The 22,242-nt window shown below is 47.0% G+C and overlaps 1 protein-coding gene across 2 annotated transcripts in view; it reads right to left on the bottom strand.

The window, feature by feature from the left end:
• The window catches only part of SOAT2 (sterol O-acyltransferase 2), a 140,457-nt gene that overhangs the window by 94,490 nt on the left and 23,725 nt on the right, over positions 1–22,242 (bottom strand). For both annotated transcript variants that reach the window (XM_073546172.1, XM_073546171.1), the window contains exons 5-7: positions 16,379–16,486; positions 5,854–6,136; positions 5,618–5,690 (exon numbers count right to left, since the gene is read on the bottom strand). In XM_073546172.1, the coding sequence (XP_073402273.1) occupies positions 5,618–5,690; positions 5,854–6,136; positions 16,379–16,486 (464 nt within the window). The remainder of the gene's footprint in view (positions 1–5,617; positions 5,691–5,853; positions 6,137–16,378; positions 16,487–22,242) is intronic.

The following is a 22,242-nucleotide window of genomic DNA, read 5'->3' as shown; positions in this document are numbered from 1 at the left end:
TCTGAGACACATAAGGACGGTAACACCCTTGATCTGGTCTTCTGCCGGCTCTGTTCAATCTCCCACCTAAACAACTCACCACTTCCACTCTCTGACCACAACATTCTCTCCTTCACGCTCACAAATCCTCGCCCACCCCAGCTCATTCCTACCTACCACACAGTCAGAAATCTACAAGCTATTAACCCTCAGACACTTTCAGATTCCCTACACTCATCTCTGTCCCCAATCTCCTCTCTTTCCTGTCCTAATCTGGCTGTTCATCACTACAATGACACTCTTAGAAGCACCCTTGACCAAGTAGCTCCCCTCACCCTCAGAACCTCCAAACACAGAGTAAAACAGCCCTGGCTCACATCGCAAACTCAACTTCTCCAGCGATGCTCCAGGAGTGCTGAACGCCTATGGAGAAAAACCCGCACACCAGAAGACTTCATCCACTTCAAATTTATGTTAAGAACCTATAACGCTGCCCTTCACCTTGCCAAACAGACCTACTTCACCACCCTGATCTCCTCACTAGCCAATAACCCCAAGAAACTTTTTGACACTTTTCACTCCCTCCTCAGGCCAAAAGCACAAGCCCCTATCACAGACATTTGTGCTGATGACCTGGCCTCCCACTTTACAGAAAAAATAGATAATATCCGTCAAGAAATCTGCTCCCAACCACCAAGTGCTGTGACTCCCATCCCTTCCTACATCTCCCCTGGCTCACTCTCCACATTTGATCCCATCACAGAAGAAGAAGTCTCCAGACTCCTCTCTTCTTCTCGTCCGACTACATGCACTACCAACCCCATTCCCTCACATCTCCTCCAGTCTCTCTCTCCAGTCGTCACAACCCACCTAACTACAATCTTTAATCTCTCCCTCTCCTCGGGCATTTTCCCATCCTCCTTCAAACACGCCATCGTTACTCCATTACTAAAGAAACCTGCTCTCAACCCATCCTGCACAAACAACTACAGACCAGTCTCCAATCTCCCCTTCATCTCTAAACTTTTGGAACGCCTAGTTTACTCCCGCCTTACCCGTTACCTCTCCATTCACTCCCTTCTAGACCCTTCACAGTCCGGCTTCCGCCCCCTACATTCGACTGAAACTGCACTCATCAAAGTGACCAATGACCTTCTGACAGCAAAACGTAACGGTGACCACTCTCTGCTCATTCTTCTTGACCTATCTGCAGCTTTCGATACTGTTGACCACCATCTCCTACTCTCTAGGCTCCAGTCACTAGGCATTAAGGACACTGCACTCTCCTGGTTCTCTTCCTATCTCTCTGACCGCTCCTTCAATGTTTTGTTCTCTGGCTCCACGTCATCTCCTCTTCCTCTTGCTGTCGGGGTACCTCAGGGCTCAGTCTATGGCCCCCTTCTTTTCTCTCTCTACACGGCCCCAATTGGACAGACCATCAGCAGATTTGGCTTTCAGTACCATCTTTATGCTGATGACACACAACTATACACATCTTCCCCCGACCTTACCCCCGCGGTACTACAGAACGCCAGTGACTGTCTGTCCGCAGTCTCCAATATCATGTCCGCTCTCTATCTGAAACTCAACCTCTCCAAAACTGAACTTCTTCTGCTCCCGCCGTCTACTAACCTCCCTAAATCTGACATTTCCCTCTCCGTGGGTGGTACCACAATAACTCCCCGGCAGCAGGTGCGCTGTCTGGGTGTTATGTTTGACACCAATCTCTCCTTCACATCCCATATACAATCCCTTGCCCGCTCTTGCCGCTTACACCTAAAGAACATCTCTAGAATCCGCCCTTTTCTCACTATGGAAACAACAAAAACCCTCACTGTTGCATTGATCCACTCTCGCCTGGATTACTGCAACGCTCTATTAATTGGCCTCCCCGTCACTCGACTATCCCCTCTCCAGTCCATACTTAATGCAGCGGCCAGGACCGTCCATCTGGGTAATCGGTACTCAGACGCGTCCGCTCTTCGCCAGTCCTTACATTGGCTGCCCATTCATTATAGGATCCAATTCAAAGTACTTGTTCTCACCCACAAAGCTCTCCACAGTGCGGCACCCCCTTACATCTCTTCTCTCATTTCTGTCTATCGGCCTAGCCGATCGCTGCGCTCTGCAAACGACTTTCGACTAACCTCTGCACTAATCCGTACCTCCCACTCCCGACTCCAAGACTTCTCCCGTGCGTCTCCTATCCTCTGGAATGCTCTACCCCAAGAAATCAGGACTATCCACAATTTGCATAGTTTCAGGCGCTCCCTCAAAACACACCTGTTCAGAGCGGCCTATCACATTCACTAATCAAAGTCATTCTCTGTGTAAGTGTGCGTGTGTAGCCCATTCACTATCTCCATCCATCCTTCACTCCCGCAAGATGGCTGGACCTTCATTGTAAATACACCATTGTATATACACCCCTGTACTCTGTACTCTGTATCTCCCTCACCTCATTGTAGATTGTAAGCTCTCACGAGCAGGGTCATCTTATTTCGTCTTATTTTGCTTTAATTATTGTATTGTTAGCGTTGTTACTTATGACTTGTGTTTTGAAACTGTTAAACTGTAAAGCGCTGCGGAATATGTTGGCGCTATATAAATAAAGATTATTATTATTATTATTATTATAAGTCAAGAGACTGCTAGGGACAGTGTCGGCATGATACTCAGGGCAGTGGATTGCTGAAAATACCCTTCCATGTGATTCCGTTTAATGGCCTGATGCAATCTCAAGATGGATGTCAGGGGACCGGGGTGAACTCAGCCTGTGAAGCTACAGGGATATATGGACTACATGGGGAGGAATGGATTGCAATCCAAATATACTGCTAGTGGTTGAGAACACTCCCTAGTGATAGAAAAGCCAGTAAGAGGGACACTCTACCTATAAGGGGAACCAGGGTTGAAGTTGTATCTGGTACCTGTGGGAAAGATGACAACCCATTGTGCCTTATCCTCTACGTCTGCCTGTAAATACTGCTAGTCACCAAGTAAAAATTTGGTTATCTTTATGAACCTTGTGTCTCCTGGATTAATTGCTGGTCTGTTTCCAGAAGAGGGACTCCTGTACTCAAAAGAAGACATCTGCAGCCCTAAAGTAAGTGTGATGCACCTCAGACACAGCAGCACACCGGGAAATGAGACACAAAGTGTCTGTAGGATGCCAAAGCGAGTGGGAACAGAAATTCGCCCACGACTACGTCGCTCATGCATCTTACACTTGGATATTACCCCCTTCCCAGGCTATAAATATCTGCCCCCACTTGTCCGCTTTCCCTCTGCTGGTTAATAAAATGTCAGGGAATCCCATGCCATTTATTCAGAAAATTATATTTATTAAGTAAAAACCATGTACAGTAAGCTGCACACACAGTGTAAGGGTGCATGCACACATTGAGAATTCTGCTGCGGATTTTTCCACGCGGATTTGCCTAAATCGGCAGGTAAATCCGCAGGTCAAAAGACCTGCGTTTTACCTGCGGATTAGCCTGCGGTTTTCCCATGCGTTTTGACACCTGATCATGGAGCTGCGGAATCCGCACAAAGACGTGACATGCTACGGATTTAAAACCGCAGAAAAATCCGTAGCATGTGCACAGCGTTTTTTGTTTTGCATTGATTACAATGCTACTGTACAACGCAGCAGAATCCGCAATGTATGCACACACCCTAATAATGTCACTGACACGCTGTGATTTTCCTGTACGCGGCTGATGAAATGTCGGGTTTTCAAGGACATGTGTGTGTTAAAATCAAATGGCATTCGCATGGTCCAGGGATCGTTTGACGATTTTTTTTTTTTTATCACAACCATTGACTTGTATTGGCGAGTATCATCCTAGGACAGTTGCAGCATACTGCGATGAGCAAAAAAAAAAATCTCAGATGAGCAGGGACTCAGATTAACATTGATCAGTGTGCAATCTGAGTTTTTATCGGATTGAACTCGTCCGTTTTTCTCGCAGATGAGTATGGGCCCTTACACCAATTTTCATGGTCTTAGATTTAGTCATTTGTATTGAGGCACCCGATTTAATAGGTTTAAATACGTTACATGGCAGTTCGTTTTCTGAAGTCTGCCTTTCCCCATTTACTATTGTAGAGACCTTGTCTTATGTTTTATTGATTAGAAAAATACTAAAAATAAAGAATTACATATATTTGTATTTTGAGATATTTGTGTATGCCTCATTTTCCCTTTTTTTTTTTACATACTGTACATATTAGTCTGTTAGAGAAGTAGTTTTACTTGATGGTAATATTGTTCCAAATACCTTTTATACTGAATTTTACTCCTATGTATAACAAGCATAAAGGGAAGGCAAAAAAGAACAACCTTTGCTCTTTTCCCAAGATAAAATACTCTTGTAGGTTCCCAAAGAAGCAGGAAAATTAAAATTTCCAATAATTAGTCTCTAAAATTCAAAATAAACTTTGCCTCGTGTTTGGAATATCGAAATGAGTCTCACTTTGTCAGGCACAGGAAGTTTTGTTTTGATTTTTTTCTCAGTCCATCGTAAGCCCTCTCTCGGAGGACTAGGGCCCGCAACAAGTCTTTCCTTATCCCTATGGATCAGAAGGCCACAGCGAATGTCTGGGATAGGTTGCCGGACCTCGCTGAAGCTTGGATTGAGCCTATTGTCTCCCAGCATCTCTCGTCTGCCGCCCCAGTGGAACAGAGAGCTCAATCTGGGAGGCAAGCGAAGGGATGTGAAATTTAATGGACATACCCCCCCCCCTCCTAGAACATCCAAACATACATGCCAAAGTTGTCACTTATGTGTTAAGAAGAATAAACTAAATAAATACATTTACAGTATAGTCCAGACATATGGCCACAAATTAAAATAATCCTCTATCTTGCCAGAAGCCTTGGAATAGATGTGTGTGCTCAAATGTGTGAAAGAAGTCGTTCAGTTCAATTAAGCCACAAATCAAGTGGAATCCCCACTCCTAGTGAGTTTTGGAACCCGAGGGTCACCACTCCTGGGGATCATCAGCACCTTGGTTTTCGATCATTTTGACTTCTTGGCATTGATCTTGGAGGTCAAGGTTGCCTAAAGTTACCTGTGTATAAGCAGTAGCTTTCTCCTTTCTGTAATGATGTATCCATCCTACATCAATACCCCTTGTCATGTCCTCTGATAAGAACAAATGCAACACTTTGATTTTAGCCAAAAAAAAAAGAGAGAGATAGAGGCGTGCTAACAGATGCCCCAATCTACACCTAGGCAGCCATGATCTGCAGATATCTTGCCAGTCTTGAGTCGTGACGTTGGGTTCAGAGATTTCGAAATGAAGTGTAGAAAGAGTTACCCAAAACTTTTTTTAACATATACCTGCCACATACCATTAACCTACTGCCCTCCAATCACAAGGAGACTATGCATTCTCCATCACAACCCGGAATAACTACCTCAGATTAAATCCCACAAAAAAAGACATCAATAAAATAAATTAAAAAAAATCTAAAATATACAAACTCCAAAATGTTATCCGACTAAGAATTTCCAGCTGCACTGACTAATGATAGTCTGCAAAACAGCAGAAATGTCTGATATAGTGTCCACATTTCTATACTGGACGTAGTGAATTGTGAGGAAGGCTAACCAGCACTACAGGAAATTACCTTTACTTCCATCTTGCAGCACAACTGGAATGGTCTCTCTAAGAAAAGAGTAGGACTTCATGAATAAACGAACCTACAAAACGACAAAGAAAAAGAAAGCATCAGTTTAACTAGGATTCTCTTCTACCATAAGTGAAAGAATATATTGTCCCACCACTGTGTAAAAAAAAAAAGTGCGAAACAAAGTTCCGGACAGATCAGGGACTCGGAGGTGTTTACTCGGCTACTAAACTCACCTGTTCCAGTGAAACAATGAAGCTGGATGCTGGAGGCAGCTGGTAGTGTTTTATGACGTAAATGGGGAAAATGCAGAGGACACAAGTCTGACTCACAAGTAGGAACATCCCCACAAAGGCCGACAGCAGGATCTTGTGCTTTGACTTTGGATACAAAGAACCCCAGAAAGAGATGACTTTGTATGGTACCAGAAGTGTATATAAAAAAAGGAAGATCCATGACCAGGTCACTGTCCCCAACTGCCCAAACGTATAGAACAGAAGGTCAAACTCCAGAACCAACCTGCAGATAACAAGGAATCTCAGATGTAAGAAGATAGAAGTCATGAAAAGTGGCAGACATTAAAGAAAAAAAATGACAATAATGATGGCATCTTATTTAGAGATGCCTAAGCTTAGAGTGATTGTAGTTGGCATGACTTACCTTCACTGCCATGACTGGTGACTTTAAATTGGGAATCTGGGAGGTTAGATCTTTATAACGCACAGCTTTGATGCAATAACCATAGGTAAGGGTAAGTTCACAATAGCGTTAATAATTTGTTTCTAACTAATCCAGTTAAAGATTTCAAACGATCAGCAACAGAAGACAAAGTTTCGATTCTTAAAGGGAACCTGTTACGATTAGGGAGGAGCGATATTGCCCAATATCGTATCGGAATTCCGATTTCCGATATTGGAAAATATCGGATATCGGAATTTCCGATATCAATGCAAGTCAATGGGGGAAAAAAATCGGAGTTACAAAATGACCACTACAGTGCTATATAATGGATAAAATGGAGGGGAAACACCTCAGGATAATGGGGAAGGAGTTTGCGAGGCAGAGGAGCAAAAAAAAATCCTAGAAAAATGCACAAAGCGAAAGCTGTAGCATGAAAACTGGTCGCCATCTTCTTAACAGCTGTGTTTTTTCTTTGGGTTAGGATTAGTTGGGGTAGGGTTAGGGTTTGTGGTTAGTAGGGTAAGGGGTCAGGGTTAGTAGGGTTAGTTAGGGTCATGGTTAGGGTTAGTAGGGTAAGGATTAGAGGTTAGGGTTAGTTAGGGTTAGGGTTATGCTTATGGTTAGTAGGGTTGGGGTTAGTAGGGTTAGGGTTATGGGTTAGGATTAGTAGGGTTATGGTTAGGGGTTAGTGTTTAGGGTTAGTAGGGTTAGGGTAAGGGTTAGGGTTAGTGGTAAGGGTTAAGGGTTAGGGGTTAGGGATAGTTAGGGTTAGTGATTTCACATTATTAAATTAAAACTGCCGGTGGTGGTGTCAATATGCCCTTTGACTGACATGTGTCTGCGTTCAGCTCACCTTACTTTGCAGGGAGTTTCCAGGAGCACCACGTGGAGGAACAGATACATTCCCTTTAAACCATGCTTAGTCTTCTGCTGATTATATTACTGTTATTCAGTAATTCTGCATATTGATATTCTGCTTTTGGTTCATGTACATCTGCTCCTACTGCTTCCTAAACCTCCGTCTATGGTTATTCTGCTATTGGCTGGTCGCAGAATGTCCCAAACCCAGAGGAAATACGCAGAAGTAACAGTAGGCACAGGAACTTGAGAGATCCAGCTGGTGAGTCTGGAACCCGTATAGGCAGCAGAAATCAGCATAAGAGCCAATGGAATTAACGGGCACCAGCTGACGTTACCAGAGCCCGTTAACTAAGCAGGAGGTACCTGTGCCAGAATACACTACCAAGGACCAACAGACGTTACTGGAACTCGGATACCACAAAGGAGGGACCTAAGCCATTGACTCTACTGAGAACCAGCTGACATTACTGGAACCCAGATAAGCAGCAGAAGGTAAAAGTGCCAGTGGCTGTACTGGGCAACAGCTGACATTACTGTAGCCCGGATACCACAATGTAGTAGTGACATAAGCCAAAAGCACTGCCGAGAAGCCCCAAAAACCCCCACAAAGACACAAGTTCAAGAGCAAAAAGACAGGAGTACGGGGACATCTCCATTTGTCTTCTTGTCTTGGGTCTTCTGCATCTGTCTTCCTGTCTTGGTCGTCTGCATCTGTCTTTCTGTCTTGGGTCTTCTACCGGAGTAATGTCTTCTTGGCAGAAGGTGCAAGAGCCACATTTGCCCCCCGCAACCTGGACACAGTCTTCTTTACTCCACAGTCGCAGGAGGGGAGGGGCAGGGCCTACTGGCACTGTCGAGACCAGCCTTGAGCGCTAGGTCCCGGAGTCCATGTACGGGGCTCCTACACTGCCGACACCACGGATAACAGCAAACTGAGCCGGAATGATGTATGGTGGGGGCGTGGAACAGTGCGGCGGACACAACCGTGTAACGGTGAGCGTTGTCGAAACACGGTTTGGAGCAGGAGGTACCCGTGCCCTTGGGTACTCCCGAGAACCAGCTGGTGATGCTGGAACTCGGTTTACCCCTCGGGGGGGAGGCACCTGTGTCTGCACTTCACTGCCAGGAAACAGCCGGCATGACTGGATCCCGCCTCTTGTGCTTCTGCCTATAGGTGTTTGGCATCTGTCGTCCTTTTGTTCCAATTTGGTCTAACGAGGTACAGCTGGCGGTACTGTTGCCCAGAAACACAGCATGCTGTGAAAGTGGCAGTCACGGAAATGGGCACTAGCTGGCGGTACTAGATGTCACGTGGACCCGTCCTGTGTGACACGACCCGTAGGCCGGTAACTCAGACAACAAGACACGGCACATGTAACTGAAACAGCAAAAGGGGCAACAGTTACAATGGTGGGCCCTGCGATAGGGAACCGGGATGTGGAGACCTCCTGCACTCCCCTGAGTTAGCGTCCCTCCACTCCTAACGTTCCCTAGGCCGGTTCCGCACTGGGCGCCGATCAGGATACCTGTCAACCTAGCACACCCTACACCTATCCCTTGCTAGGGAGCTGCGTGGTGCAGGCACTGGCCACACTGCTGTACTAATACACACCAAGGAAAAATACAAAACAGGGAAACACCACTTAGCTTTGCTCTGTTGCTCTTGCTCCCAGCAACAGAGTCCACCACCAGAATGCAGCTTTCCTCCTGAATAGCTGCCACCAAGCTCTGTCAGAGCTGCAAGGAAATCCTCTCTGACTTCTTCCACACCAGGACTCTGACTGAGCTGCCAGGAACTCTCTCTCCTTCTTTCACCAGTCTTGGTTGGAAATGAGCAATATCACCAACACCTGCTCATAGACCATGTGACCATATATAGGAAAAGGGAATGGTCAAATGATCAGGGGCTAAAGACTGCTATAATCCCAGTGACCACCGGGGGCAAAAGGCAAAGCAAAGAAAAAAAAAAGGTTACTAGTGCATTTTATCTGTCATGATCCAGCATGGATCATGACACTAGAGCCAAGAAACACGGCATGCTGTGAAAGTGGCAGACACGGAAATGGGCACTAGCTGGCAGTGCTAGAGCCCAGAAACACGGCATGCTGTGAAATCAGCAGTCACGAAAATGGGCACTTGCTGGCTGTACTAGAGCCCAGAAACACGGCATGCTGTGAAAGTGGCAGTTACAGAAATGGGCACTAGCTGGCGGTACTAGAGCCCAGAAACACGGCATGCTGTGAAATCAGCAGTCACGGAAATGGGCACTAGCTGGCGGTACTAGAGCCCATGGAAAACAGTATGAGGTGAAAGAGTTAGTCACAGAACCAGGTGCTAGATATTGGTAATAGAGGCCAGAGCACGAGCATAACAGATGACGCTGTGTGCAACATAGGCACATGACAGAGCATGCATACTGCTACCAACCATGCATGTAACCTGTCTACTCTGGCCCAGGGCAGCAAAAGTCACCAGAAATCCAGGCCTGGTTCATTTTTACGAATGTAAGCCTGTCCACATTTGCAGCGGATAGTCTGGTACGTTGGTCTGTTAGTACATTGCCAGCTTCACTAAAGACGCGTTCAGAAATCACACTGGCACCAGGACAAGCCAGGACCTCCATGGCATACTGGCTAAGCTCGGGCCATGTATCCAACTTGGAGACCCAAAACTTGAAGGGGCAGATCCGTCCTGAAGCACACTGACAGGGGTGGAGAGGTATTGTGCCACAATGTCACGGTAACGTTGCCTCCTAGTGCGTTGCGCTGTCTGTGCTGATGGTGCCCGAACTGTTTGCAGGTTCAGAAACCGTTGGAACAGGTTGCGTATACTGCACCTGTCAGTAGCAGATGTACTGCTTCTGCTACCGGCTTCTGAATGGATTCCGCTGGGCCCAGGACGCACTGAGGTGCCTGCTAGTGCACGCGCATCACTGCTATGCGGTGGAAAAGACTACATGAGTGAATTAACCAGTGCGTCTTGGTACTCTTGCATTTTATGCGCCCGGTTCAACGGTGTAATTAGGCTTTGAAGGCTGTCCCGGTAATGTGGATCTAAGAGGGTGGCCACCCAGTAGTCATTTGTGTGGAGAATACGAGCCACGCGTGGGTTGTTTCTCAGACACTGCAGCATGAAGTCACTCATGTGCTGAAGGCTGCAAACTGGCCATGCATCGCTGTCACCAGCTGGAGGAATGTGCTCTGGCTGCTCTGCATCACCCGATCCACGCTCTATCTGGTGACTACTAGTAGAGCGCTGTGTACTTTCCTACTCTGGCTCATCCTCATTGTCCTCCTCATCCTCCTCACTTGCTGTGTCCTGTCTGGACCTTTGTGAGGCACCCGCAGAGCTTTGTACCAACTGGGCCGAAGAAGATTGTCTGGTTGGTGCAAGTGTCTCATCATACTCCTCCTCCTCCTGAGAAGCCTCTTCCCTTAGTCCTTTAAGTGATGATTCTGTAAGGCATATAAGGGGAATAGTCAGGCTGAGTAGGGCAGCATCCGCGCTCACCATCAGAGTGGAGTCCTCGAAGCACTTCAAAATGGAGCATATGTCCTTCATGGATGCCCACTCTGTGGTTGTAAAGTGGGAGGGCTGAGATGTGTGTCGCCTACATTGCGCCTGATGCACCTGCAACTCCATAATTGCAGGTTGCTGCTCACACAACCTCCGCAGCATATGCAAAGTCGAATTCCACCTGGTGGGGAGGTCAACAATGATGCGGTGCTCGGGCAGGCCCAATCTGCGCTGCATGGCTGAAAAGCGCGATGCAGCCATGCTTGAACGCCGCAAATGAGAGCACATGTATCTGACTTTGTGCAGCAGCTCCTCAAGGTCATGATGGTTCCTAAGGAAACTCTGCACCACCAAGTTTAGGACATGGGCAAGGCATGGAATGTGAGTCAGACCTCCTAGTCCCAGAGCCGCGACCAGGTTTCGGCCGTTGTCCCCCACCACCATACCTGGCTGGAGGTTGAGCGGCGCAAGCCACATGTCGCTCTGCTCCTTGAGCGTGTTCCACAGCTCGGTTGCGGTGTGGCTAACATCACCCAGATAAACCAATTTCAACACGGCCTGTTGATGTTTGGCCGATGCAGTGCTGAAATCGGTCGTTGTGGTAGGTCTGGGTGCAGGCGAGTCTGACGAGGACTATGAGAAGGGGTCAATTTGTACGGAGAAGAGGTCTGCAATCCATGGAGTTGGCAGGACCCGCGCACTTGCACTGTCTACTTCAGTTCCAGGCTCAACTACATTTACCCAATGGGCGGTGATGGAAATGTAGCGTCCCTGGCCATGCTGACTGGTCCACGCGTCGGTGGTCAGGTGGACCTTGCTACTAACTGCATTTTGTAGCGCATGCTTAATTTTACGCTCCACATGCTGTTGCAGGGCGGGGACGGCTTGCCTGCTGAAGTAGAAGCAGCTGGGAACGCTGTATTGTGGGATTGCAAACCTCAACATATCGATAAAGGCTGGCTTGCTCACCAGCCAGAATGGTAGCATTTCCACTGCAAGCAGTTTGGCAATGCAAGAATTCATGCCCTGTGCTCGTGGGTGGTTTGCCGAGTACGGGCGCCTTTTCTCCCACACCTGTGTGACATATGGCTGCACACTGGATTGGGAGTGTGAGGATGCCAGCGATTGGGATGCTGATGCTGACGAAGTACAGACAGTGTGCCGCCGCACAACACTGCCTGCAGATGCACCCTGGCATTCTGGCGAGGAAGCGGGAGCAGCTGTTTGCGAGCTGGAGGAAGAGGTGGCCGCTGTGGCTGAAGAGGTGGAAGGTGGGGGACCAGTTGCAGGTGGCGAATCATCTTGGGTGTGATGCTGCCACTCCACAGGGTGCCTCTTCCTGACATGCATCAACATATTGCTGGTATTAAGGTTGCTGACATTCTTCCCTCTCCGCACAGTTTGTCGACGAAGCTTGCATCTGACTACTGTAACGTCATCTGCAACTTGGTCGAAAAAGGCCCATGCACCACAACGCTTGGGCACACCCCTTGTACTCTTTAAAAGAGCCCTGCTCCTAACGGGTGCTGAAGTTGAGGGAGCCAACAACCAATTTTTCCCTCTTCCTCTCCCACGTGGACGGCCACGCTGTGCCACACCTGCAAGCTCTTCCTCTGAGCTATCCCCACTTGCTTGCTGCCCCTCAGCATGCCATGATGGGTCAAGGACCTCGTCATCCAATACACTTTCGGCAGCAGAAACCGGCAGCAGAGTTTCATCATCATCTGCTGACTGGGGTCTGGTTACTGTGGGCACTGGCCCACCCTCCACTTCTTCCTCAGACCCACACAGTGGTTGCACATCTGTGCACACTACCTCTTCTTCAGCTGCAGGAGTGCTGTCTGGCTGGCACACAGATTCCAAGCCAACAGATTCTGAGAAGAGGATTAAGGTTGGCTCCTGGCCCTCTGAATGTCTGGGCAATTTAGTGGGCGGTGAAGAAGCAGATGGGTGCTGCTCTTCAGTGGCCTGACCCGATGTGGTGGAGAGGTCCTGGGAGGATGCTGTGCTCATTGAGGTGGATTCCTCAGCTGCCATCCAAAAAACAATGGTTTCTACTTGATCCTCTCTTATCAGCCTATGGCCCTCCGCTCCTAACCAGCTGCGCATAAATGACTGCTGCCGGGTGAAAGTAGGTGCTAAGTGACTTGGGCCTGCTGCTTGCTCTGGATGTGCACCATGTCTAGCTGGTGATGCACCTCTTCCACGGCTGCCGCGGGGACGTCCCTTACTCCCTGCCTTCTTCATCTCTATCGATGGATTCAGAATGGCAAGAAAGTAATTATTAGGAATTAGTGTGCTTATTACTGTAGGACTACAAACAGGTATAAGAAACACTAATGGCACTGTATGATGGTGTGTCTGCTACACTTTATTTGAATCTAGTGTCGCCTACACAAAGAGTAACGTGTGTTTGTGGTATTGGTGTACACGTTACGGTCGGATGTCACAGCGCAGTAAATGACACTGCTGTGATACCAAAAAAAAAGGATTCTCCGGGACTGGGCCAGGTGCTGTGTGGTACCAGCCACAGAGGTTGTTTGGGCCCTCACAGTACAATCCCTATATAGTGTTTAACTTTAACCTCAATAGATGCTGTGAGGTAAAGTAACACTTACAGGGGCACTGAAAGTGAATTTACTGGTGAAAAATTTGGGGGTGCGCAATAGAACAGGCCGCACTAGGGGTCCTGCAGTCTGATGTGACTACAAAGACTGACCTAGTGGGTGCTGCACTCCCCCAAAAAAAAGCACACAGGCGGTCTGCGCAGCGGAGGTGACTGAACTGTGCAAAGCGCACCCGAGCACCAAGAAAATTGAGGGATAAATGGGGGTTAGGGATTGGGGGGGGATTCAGGGGGGAAGCCCTCACTGAAAAATCCCTATATAGCGTTCACCAAAATGTACTGGATGGTGAAGCTACACTTTTAGGAAAAAATAGGGGAAGGGGATTTAAGGGATGAAAAGAAAAGGCTGTGAAAGGCAGTGTGACACACACCACACAGTGCTGCAGCAAGAGGAGCTGCAGCAGCTGCAGTGAATGTGCGTTGCACTGTCTCACTAAGCACCTCACTGAGAGCCTGCACAGCACAGAAAATGAAACTGAGCGGGGTCAGTGAGGAAAAAGACTGCTTCTGTAACACACAGGGGCTGCTGCAGTCGCTGAAAAACAATTTCTATCTCTATTAGATCCGAGATCTCTCCCTATCTCCAACAGCAACCTATCCCTATCTGCTTTCACAGTAGAGTCAGGCTAAAATGGCAGGCGCAGCCTTTTATACCATAAAAAAACTCCCTGACGAAGCAAGAGCGAAACGTGCGTTGGAGTGTGGTGTGTGCAGGGGGCAGGAGGAGACTCTGGTCAGTAACCACATGAAGTGATATTATTCCATTCACTTAATTATACCGCAACATTTGTGTTGGTAGTCAGCAGTGATCCAGCAGTGTTAAGTCATTCTTTTTGCACTTAAATATTTTATTTTATTGTTCATTTCTTATTTATATGCAATGAAGGCTATATAGCCCCTTATATATTTTCTGCACTGAGCACTTTTTTTTTTGAAGGTGGTTGCATATTGAAATAAACATTTTCACACCATTTTATGGGATATAATTAATAAATTGTTTATTTGTGCACAGGACACTTTATATTTTATATATTTTAACATATTTTCTGCATATTTGGGTGAATACTGTATATATGCACTTTATTTTTATGATATATATTGATTTGGATCATATCACTCACTTTCTAACATTTACTGAATGCGATGTGTGTTTTGTTGTTGGCCATGTTGTGTCTCTTCGTGCCCCCTGCACACCATTTGTGCATTGGTTTTTAATTATATTTTTATATGAAAAATTGTGAGATGCAAATAAAATTCTTGTGACAATGTATTGTCTTTAGTATCTTTTATTTGGATGTGTACTATAATAATAAAAATAGTCAGCACTCTGACTCAATCGCAGCGCAGCCCCTAGCTAGCATGTTTGGATGCCTCCTACCAAGCTTAGGGGAGTTACACAATGTTGTCAGCAATTCTTCAGCTCCTGATTGGCTCCACGGAGCGCTCAGAGGCTGAAGGATTATGGGATTTCCGGAAATCGGCAATATCGGAAAGCTCATCCCTAGTTACGATATTAACCTGCAGATATGTGGTTAAGCTGTGGGTTAATGGTGTTCTGAAGCTGCCTAGTGCCCAAAGTGAGAGCCCCACTGCCAAAAGGAAATTAACTTTATTTTTCCTGGCAGCCTTCAGCTTTCAATCAGAGACGCAGTTTCAGTCACTGATCAGTTCATAGTCGGGCACTGACTGACAGCCTGACTGAAACCACACTGGCCCACCTCTAGGACTGAAAGCTCAAGGCTGTCGGAGGGAATATAGTTAATTTCTTCTCGGCAATGGGGCTCTCAGTGCTGGTGCCGCATGGTGTCAGAATGGTATTAGCCTGCAGAGTAACCCTATATCTGCAGGTTAATAACATTCAGGGACGCGACAGATTCCTTTTAAAAGGGATTCAATTGAAGGCACTATTACAAAAATATTAACTTTAGTTTCCATTTTTGTACTGATCCATTTCTATAAGGCCTGTTTCACACTTTCGTTTTTGACCATCAGTCAAAATCCGCCGTTTTTGCAAAAAAAAAACGGATCCGCCATTTTTTGGGGCGGATCCGTTTTTTTCCCCATTGACTTGCATCACCGGCAGATCTTGACGGATGGCCATCCGTTGGATCTGTTTTTTTGCGGATCCGTCAATTTTTTTTGCGTCCGCCGAGATGCCTGGACAGACCATGTAACGTGTTTTGTACTGCAGGATCCGCATTTTTATAGAGCGCATGCCCGGAGGAATGAAGTCAGGAGGAAATTTAACCCTGAAATCATTTCTGGTGGACAGAAAAAAAAAAAATCCTTCCCGGGCAGCGATTCCTTTAAAATTCTTCATTCAGCGGATCCGTCAAAAAAACGGATCCGGTAGCATCCGTTCACATCAGTTATGAACGGATCCGCTTTCCGCCTTTTTGGCGGATTTTAAGTGACACAAAAAACTGAAGTGTGAAACAGGCCTAAGCGTTTCTGAACACCTGTAGTGTCCTGGGCATACACAGTACTAAAAAGAACAAAATAATAATTTAAACAGAAAACGTATCAGTTCACCATCCATTATGATCCCTTTCTCATAGACTATAATGTAAAAGAATAAAATGAAATAGTTTTCATATCCACTATCCATTTGTTCAGCTAATAATGTACATAGACTGCATTTTCCTGTCTATCTGCAGATGTAATGGATCCAAACTGATGACTTATGAAATTAAAACTTAATATGATTGTGCCTCATAACTGAACGTTTTGTTTCTGCTTTTCTGCTCCGCTGATGGAAATAAAATGATGACGGTGTGAACAGGGTCAAACTAGAATAGATTGACATTTCCCCTTGGCTTACATTGTGTCTTTCATTTGTGTATAAAAACTGGCACATGTCAATAATAAATGTGGCACGTCTTTTTACTCACTGAACAGTGTCTAGTGAGCGGAACACATTTGTTCTTTTCGGTGCAAATCATTAATAAATGTGATAAGTGATTTATGAATAGTAAATGTGGCCCCTCCATCTTCCACAATGCTTATCCAGCAGCGGGCTACACAATGATGTATGAGTGTGGTGTGGATGGCGGTTTAGATTGCCAATCTTCACTTACCTCCCTTGGTCAATGATATCTACAGCGGCTGTGCTGATCACAAACACACAGAGACCCGCAAGAAACATGTGGTAGATGGTTCGGAAGTGTTCCACCTCCAATAAATCACTGGAAACAGGGGAATACATCACATTAGATACCGTACAAGTAATCACCGAGTGGTAACTACACCCCCTCCGAATCAACCTTATGGGAATTAATGCCTAGTCATATTAAAGGGGTCGTACACTTTATCTTTATTTTAACAAATGTGCTAGGGACATAAGTAACATAAGTAATGCAATTAGCAAAAAACTGACTGGCACTTCCAAATCAGAAAACTGGTGCGTACAGGTGCAAACTAGGAGCAGCCACCTTCATATACAACAAACAAAGTTGCACTCTGTATTGCTAAAGCATGTAGATATGTAATATATGAAATATGAATAGCATTATTACTGTGGAAATAAATGGAGATGCTTAGCACATAATTTGGACAATTCAGCAGCCAATGACAATGCAGTCTCAGCAGCTCGGAGACCGCCTTGTGGTGACATAAAGCACAATGAGTAACAAGAGGAAGACAAGCTGAGACCACGATGGGCAGGAATTGGCACACCATAGGGAACAGCAGTGTTATGACAGTTCTGCAAAAACATCAGCGTAGATCACAGACTTGATCAAAATCAGTAAAAACATGCACAATACATTGTATATGCCAGGGGGTGCACAACCTGCGGACAGGGAGTAGAGATGAACGAATATTTCAATATTTGGTTCGGATTACGATGGCTGATTTTGCAATATTTTCAGATTTATTGGTCAAATATTCGTAGAACATAGCCGAACGTTATTGGAGTCAATGGAAGGCATACAGCACAGTACAAAAAGAGGACTTGAAAAGCCTCCAATAATGAGAACAGCAAAAGAACAACAAGGTTTACCCATACAGGCCTCCAAACAAATGCACTATCAGGATGCAGTGGACCCATATAATAAAGATGGATGGATGGAGGGGGCGATTGCCTGGTATGTTGATGCACAAAACAACTTGTATGCGGCGCTGTTCACACTATGGCCCGCACAGCATCCAGGCCAGCCTAGTACCAACACCCTTCTATTAGTTCAGGCGGGCTGCCCAGCGCTAAAAAAATGCATGCCGTGTGAACAACAGACACCACAGTTTACAAGACCAAATGGGCCCAACTGCACCCCGAATAAAAAGTGCAAAAAACACATTTTAAAAAAATGTGGAGTATTAGCTGATATTTTGGCCAAAATACGTGAGCCCGTAACCTACGTCAAAGATCTCCACGCTGCCTGGATGCTGTGCGGGCCATAGTGTGAACAGCGCCGCATACAAGTTGTTTTGTGCATCAACATACCAGGCAATCGCCCCCTCCATGTATTGGTAGGCTGGAGCAGTTGCTTGATTGGTATTTTTGCACCTGTGTTGCCATCTTTATTATATGGGTCCACTGCATCCTGATAGTGCATTTGTTTGGAGGCCTGTATGGGTAAACCTTGTTGTTCTTTTGCTGTTCTCATTATTGGAGGATTTTCAAGTCCTCTTTTTGTACTGTGCTGTATGATTATTTAGTGTTAGGTACCCGTAAGCGTGGAGATCTTTGACGTAGGTTACGGGCTCACGTATTTTGGCCAAAATATCAGCTAATACTCCACATTTTTTTTAAAATGTGTTTTTTGCACTTTTTATTCGGGGTGCAGTTGGGCCCATTTGGTCTTGTAAACTGCAGTGTCTATTGTTCACACGGCATGGTGGCACAAATATCAGCTTCGTAGACTACTTTTGTCAGAAAAACGTAAGGATAGTAACACATGTAGTTGACGGAAAGTGGAGGCCCACTGCTACAGGCAACACACATGTTGGAGACCCAACAAGGAGTCTACACATTTCCAAAAATTAGTAGCAGACACCAACAAAGTGGCATAAATTTCACTACAGTAGAGCTAGTATAATAGAGACCAACATGTTTTCCACTACAGCCAAACCAGCAGATGGAGACCCAACCAGGAGTGTTCACATTTCCAAAATGTAGTGTTAACATCTGTAGGAGCAGCAACAGCAGGCACAGAAGCCACACTAAAAACATCACGGACTGCAATTATGCGAGATCAGTGCAGCACACTAAAAACAAAAGTATCACCTAGTCTGTACAGTCTGCGATTGGATTGGGGTGCAAAAGTTCTTTTAGATCCATGACTTGTTCGTCTTGATAAAAGTTAGGCGGTCTACACTTTCTGGAGACAGCTGGCTTATCCGTCAGGACACCACCAGCAGCGCTGAAGACATGTTCTTAGAGAATGCTGGCTGCCGGGCACAATAAAACCTCCAAGGCCTGACAGGCGAGCTCAGGCTACTCATCCATTTTTGAAGACCAAAATGTGTCACCACCTCCTCCTAGAAGCAATGGTATGAAACTGAATGGGAGGAGACACAGATTAGATATTAGAAAAAACCTTTTGACAGAGTAATTAATGAGTGGAACAGGCTGCCACGAGATGTGGTGAGTTCCCCTTCAATAGAAGTCTTCAAACAGAGGCTGGACAGACATCTGTCTGGGATGATTTAGCGAATCCTGCTTTAAGCAGGGGGTTGGACCAGATGGCCCAGGAGGTCCCTTCCAACTCTACGATTTTATGATTCCTGCAGGCTATTCAAAGTCTGCTCCAGCATGTAGATGACCAGAACAGTGAGGCTCATGACGGCATCGTCAGCACTAACAATCTTAGTAGCCATTTTGAAACTGTGCAGAAGTGTGCGGGGGTCCTTAATTTGTACCCACTCCGTAAACGTGATATGTCCCACGTCCATACTGCGTTGGCCCACTTTATATGGCATGGCATACTGTGTCAGGGCTCGTTGCTGCTGCCACAGTCGCTGCAATATGTGCATATCAACCTTTTAATTGGCATGGACAAAGACCTCTATATGCAAGTCAATGACCTGAGGAGGGCAAACAGCGGAACAGAGCACACAGCTTCCGTGCTTTCTGCAGCAGCTAACGCAGGCCAGGATAATGGCGGAGAAATCACTGTACCACCAGGTTGAGAATGTGAGCCATGCAAGGCACGTGTGTGAGCTTGCCTCGACGTAGGGCCGCCACCAAGATTGCACCGTTATCCGACACTGCATTCCCTGGATGCAAGTTCAGTGGAGACAGCCATTGCTCAAACTTGGCATGGAGAGCTGTCCACAACTCTTCAGTTGTGTGACTGCGATATCCAAGGCATATTAATTTTAACGCTGCCTAATTGCTGTGAGCCCTGGCTGTGCAGTACAGAGGTGGTGGGGATTCACTCTGGACTGTTGGAACACGTGTCTCATTATGGCAGAGGTTGAGGCCGCAGGTGGAGGCCCTAGAGGAGGTAGAAGAGGCAGAAGCCATGGAGGAAGTTTGAAATACAAAGGTTTGTCCTGCAAGCCTTGGGGATTCAAGACTTGTGGTCTTTATCTACCAGGTGGAAAGGCAGCATTTCTGTGTCCAACAGATTAGAGATGGTGGAGTTTAACATCTTAGCTTTGTGATGTGTAGGAGGAAACAATCTATGATGTGACCACAACCGCGGGACCGTGGGCTGGCTGCAGTGCTGAGAGAGGGCGGAGTACGGTGAATCGGGAAAACTGCTCGACCATGAGTGAGGTGCAGATGGAGATGTTACGGTGGATTGATAAAGTTGTGGAGTGCTTGTTCTCTGAGATCAATCAAAAACAGCAGGCATTTCCACTTCTGTTACAGCTGACGGGCTCTCACTCAGCCTGACTGGAGCGGGTAAAGAATCGGAAGTTACGCAGTCTGAGACCTGCGTGACAATACTTGGCATGGTAACAGAGGAGGAGGAAGAAGCAGTAGATGTGGCATTTTAGCACAGTGTGATTGCCAGAGTAATGCATGTTGATTGCGAATGTGAAGGTTTATGCATGTAGTACTCAAATTATTGCACTTTTTCCCTCTACTCAGTTTTTTGCAAAGTTGGCAGATAACGTGAGTTGTCTCATCCTTTGGGCTGTCAAAAAAGGTCCAGGCTAGGCAACCCTGGCTGAGGATACAGTGCTTGACATGGTTGCATCACTGTTAGGGATGGCGGAACGCACCAAATATAAGTAATAGGAGGTGTGTTCGCCTCCGGGGTCTACCGTGCGGTAGGTGACTAGACCGCTGCTGGACAATGGCAGATGCACCAGAAGGTGAAGTAGTGCGCACGGGTTAACGTCACCCGAACGCTAGGAGCGGCTCTGTTCAGACACAGAGTCGCTGGGCATACATAAATGTAACGACGCTAGCACTGTTAACGTCACGGGAGCCGGCGTGTGGCGTCGCAGCCGTGAACACCAATAGCTGCTGTTAATGCAGCGTAGCGGCAACTATAGCCGCAAACGTTGGCGCCGAGAACCAGGCACCGACGAACGCTAGTGTAGGCGTGGAAAGCACAGTGGCGTGTAGCTTGCCACAATCTGGAGCTGACTAACCCAACACAGTCACCATTCGTAGTATGCAAGGGAAGGAGTTTCATAATAAGTCAGACACCAGTCCATGCATCCATCACCATACACACACAGCATAATATGCTACACTAGCGCATGGCCGAGCCGCCATGCGGGCTTTTTATAGCCATGCGCTTCCGGGACCTTCCAGTACCCTGGAAAGGACCAATCAGATCTGACACAGGACCTGAACATGTGACCCCTGCTCTCCAGTGAGAGGTCACCTTGCGGGCATGCCCAGTAGCACGGCATGAGGACTTAGTCTTAGGAGCGTTTCCCTGCAGAGCAGGTTGCGCTACCATTGCTGCACCAGAGGTGACAGCAACATCCAGGCTGTCAGAGCGAGTCTGAGCAGTACGCCTGGCTCGCCGTGATTGCTGAGCAACACCCGGAGCGGTCGGAGGAGAATGGGAGACCGCTGGATGTCTGGCTCTGGATTCCCGCTGTGAAGCGTCAGGAATCAGACGCCTAACAATCACTTCGTGTCTGTGCCGTATGGCACAACGTAACCTCTTTGTCTTCCTCGACCTACTCAGCTGCGTGCCTCTAGTTTTACACCAAGTGGGATCTATAACCTCATCATCATCCTCTGCGCTATCCATTTGCTCTCCCGGAGAGTCACCCTCCTGCTATCCCTGCCCGTACAGCACAGTAAAGTCCGCGTGAGCCTCAGATATCTGAATCTCATCAGGATCACCTTTTCCCCCAGGGGTTAATGTCTGGTGATGAGGGTCAAGATATTGCTCGGACCCGACGTCGTCCTGCCCCAGATCCAAGCTAAAAAAAATTGTGCATTGGCGCAGATGATTTCCTCCTCTTGACTCTGTGAAGCTTTTGAGTATACTTCAGATGCCCATGGCACACAATGTGTGAAAAGCTCTGCAGGTGTGGGGAAGGTGACTTGATGGACAGACTTGACTGGAAGTAGGAGGGAACGGTTGGTGCACTATGGACGGAGATTGACAAGGACAGCAGGGTGATAGCTGGGAAAGACAGACAAGAGAGTGCAGTACCTAGAAATGACCACAAGATGGCAGGGGGAATAGTTCAGGACTCAACAGCAGCTTAGGGCTTGAGAAATGCTTAGTCATGGGGGGTGGGGAGATAGGAACCCAGGAGGGGAATTCCCGGTGAGAGAGGGGATAAATAGGACTGGTTGGGGTTCCAAGCAGGCTTGTCCCAGGAGGAGATCGGCAGAAGACGGAGAACAGCAAAGAGCTCGACTAGCGGACTGACAGGAAAGAGACAGTCAGGGGGGTGGCCCTGACCCAACGGACCGCAGGACAGACGAGGCCCCGGGGGTACCGATTGGACGACGACCTCGGGCAGGTGAAGCACTGGCGGTAGATTGGTCTAGGACAGCCCCAGCGAAAGTTCC

This window comes from Dendrobates tinctorius, unplaced genomic scaffold, assembly GCF_039654945.1.
Source record: "Dendrobates tinctorius isolate UK_male_01 unplaced genomic scaffold, ASM3965494v1 ptg000145l, whole genome shotgun sequence".
Classification (NCBI taxonomy): Eukaryota; Metazoa; Chordata; class Amphibia; order Anura; family Dendrobatidae; genus Dendrobates; species Dendrobates tinctorius.
The sequence above is the reverse complement of the archived record's forward strand: the minus strand, read 5'-3'. Positions and strand labels throughout refer to the sequence as shown.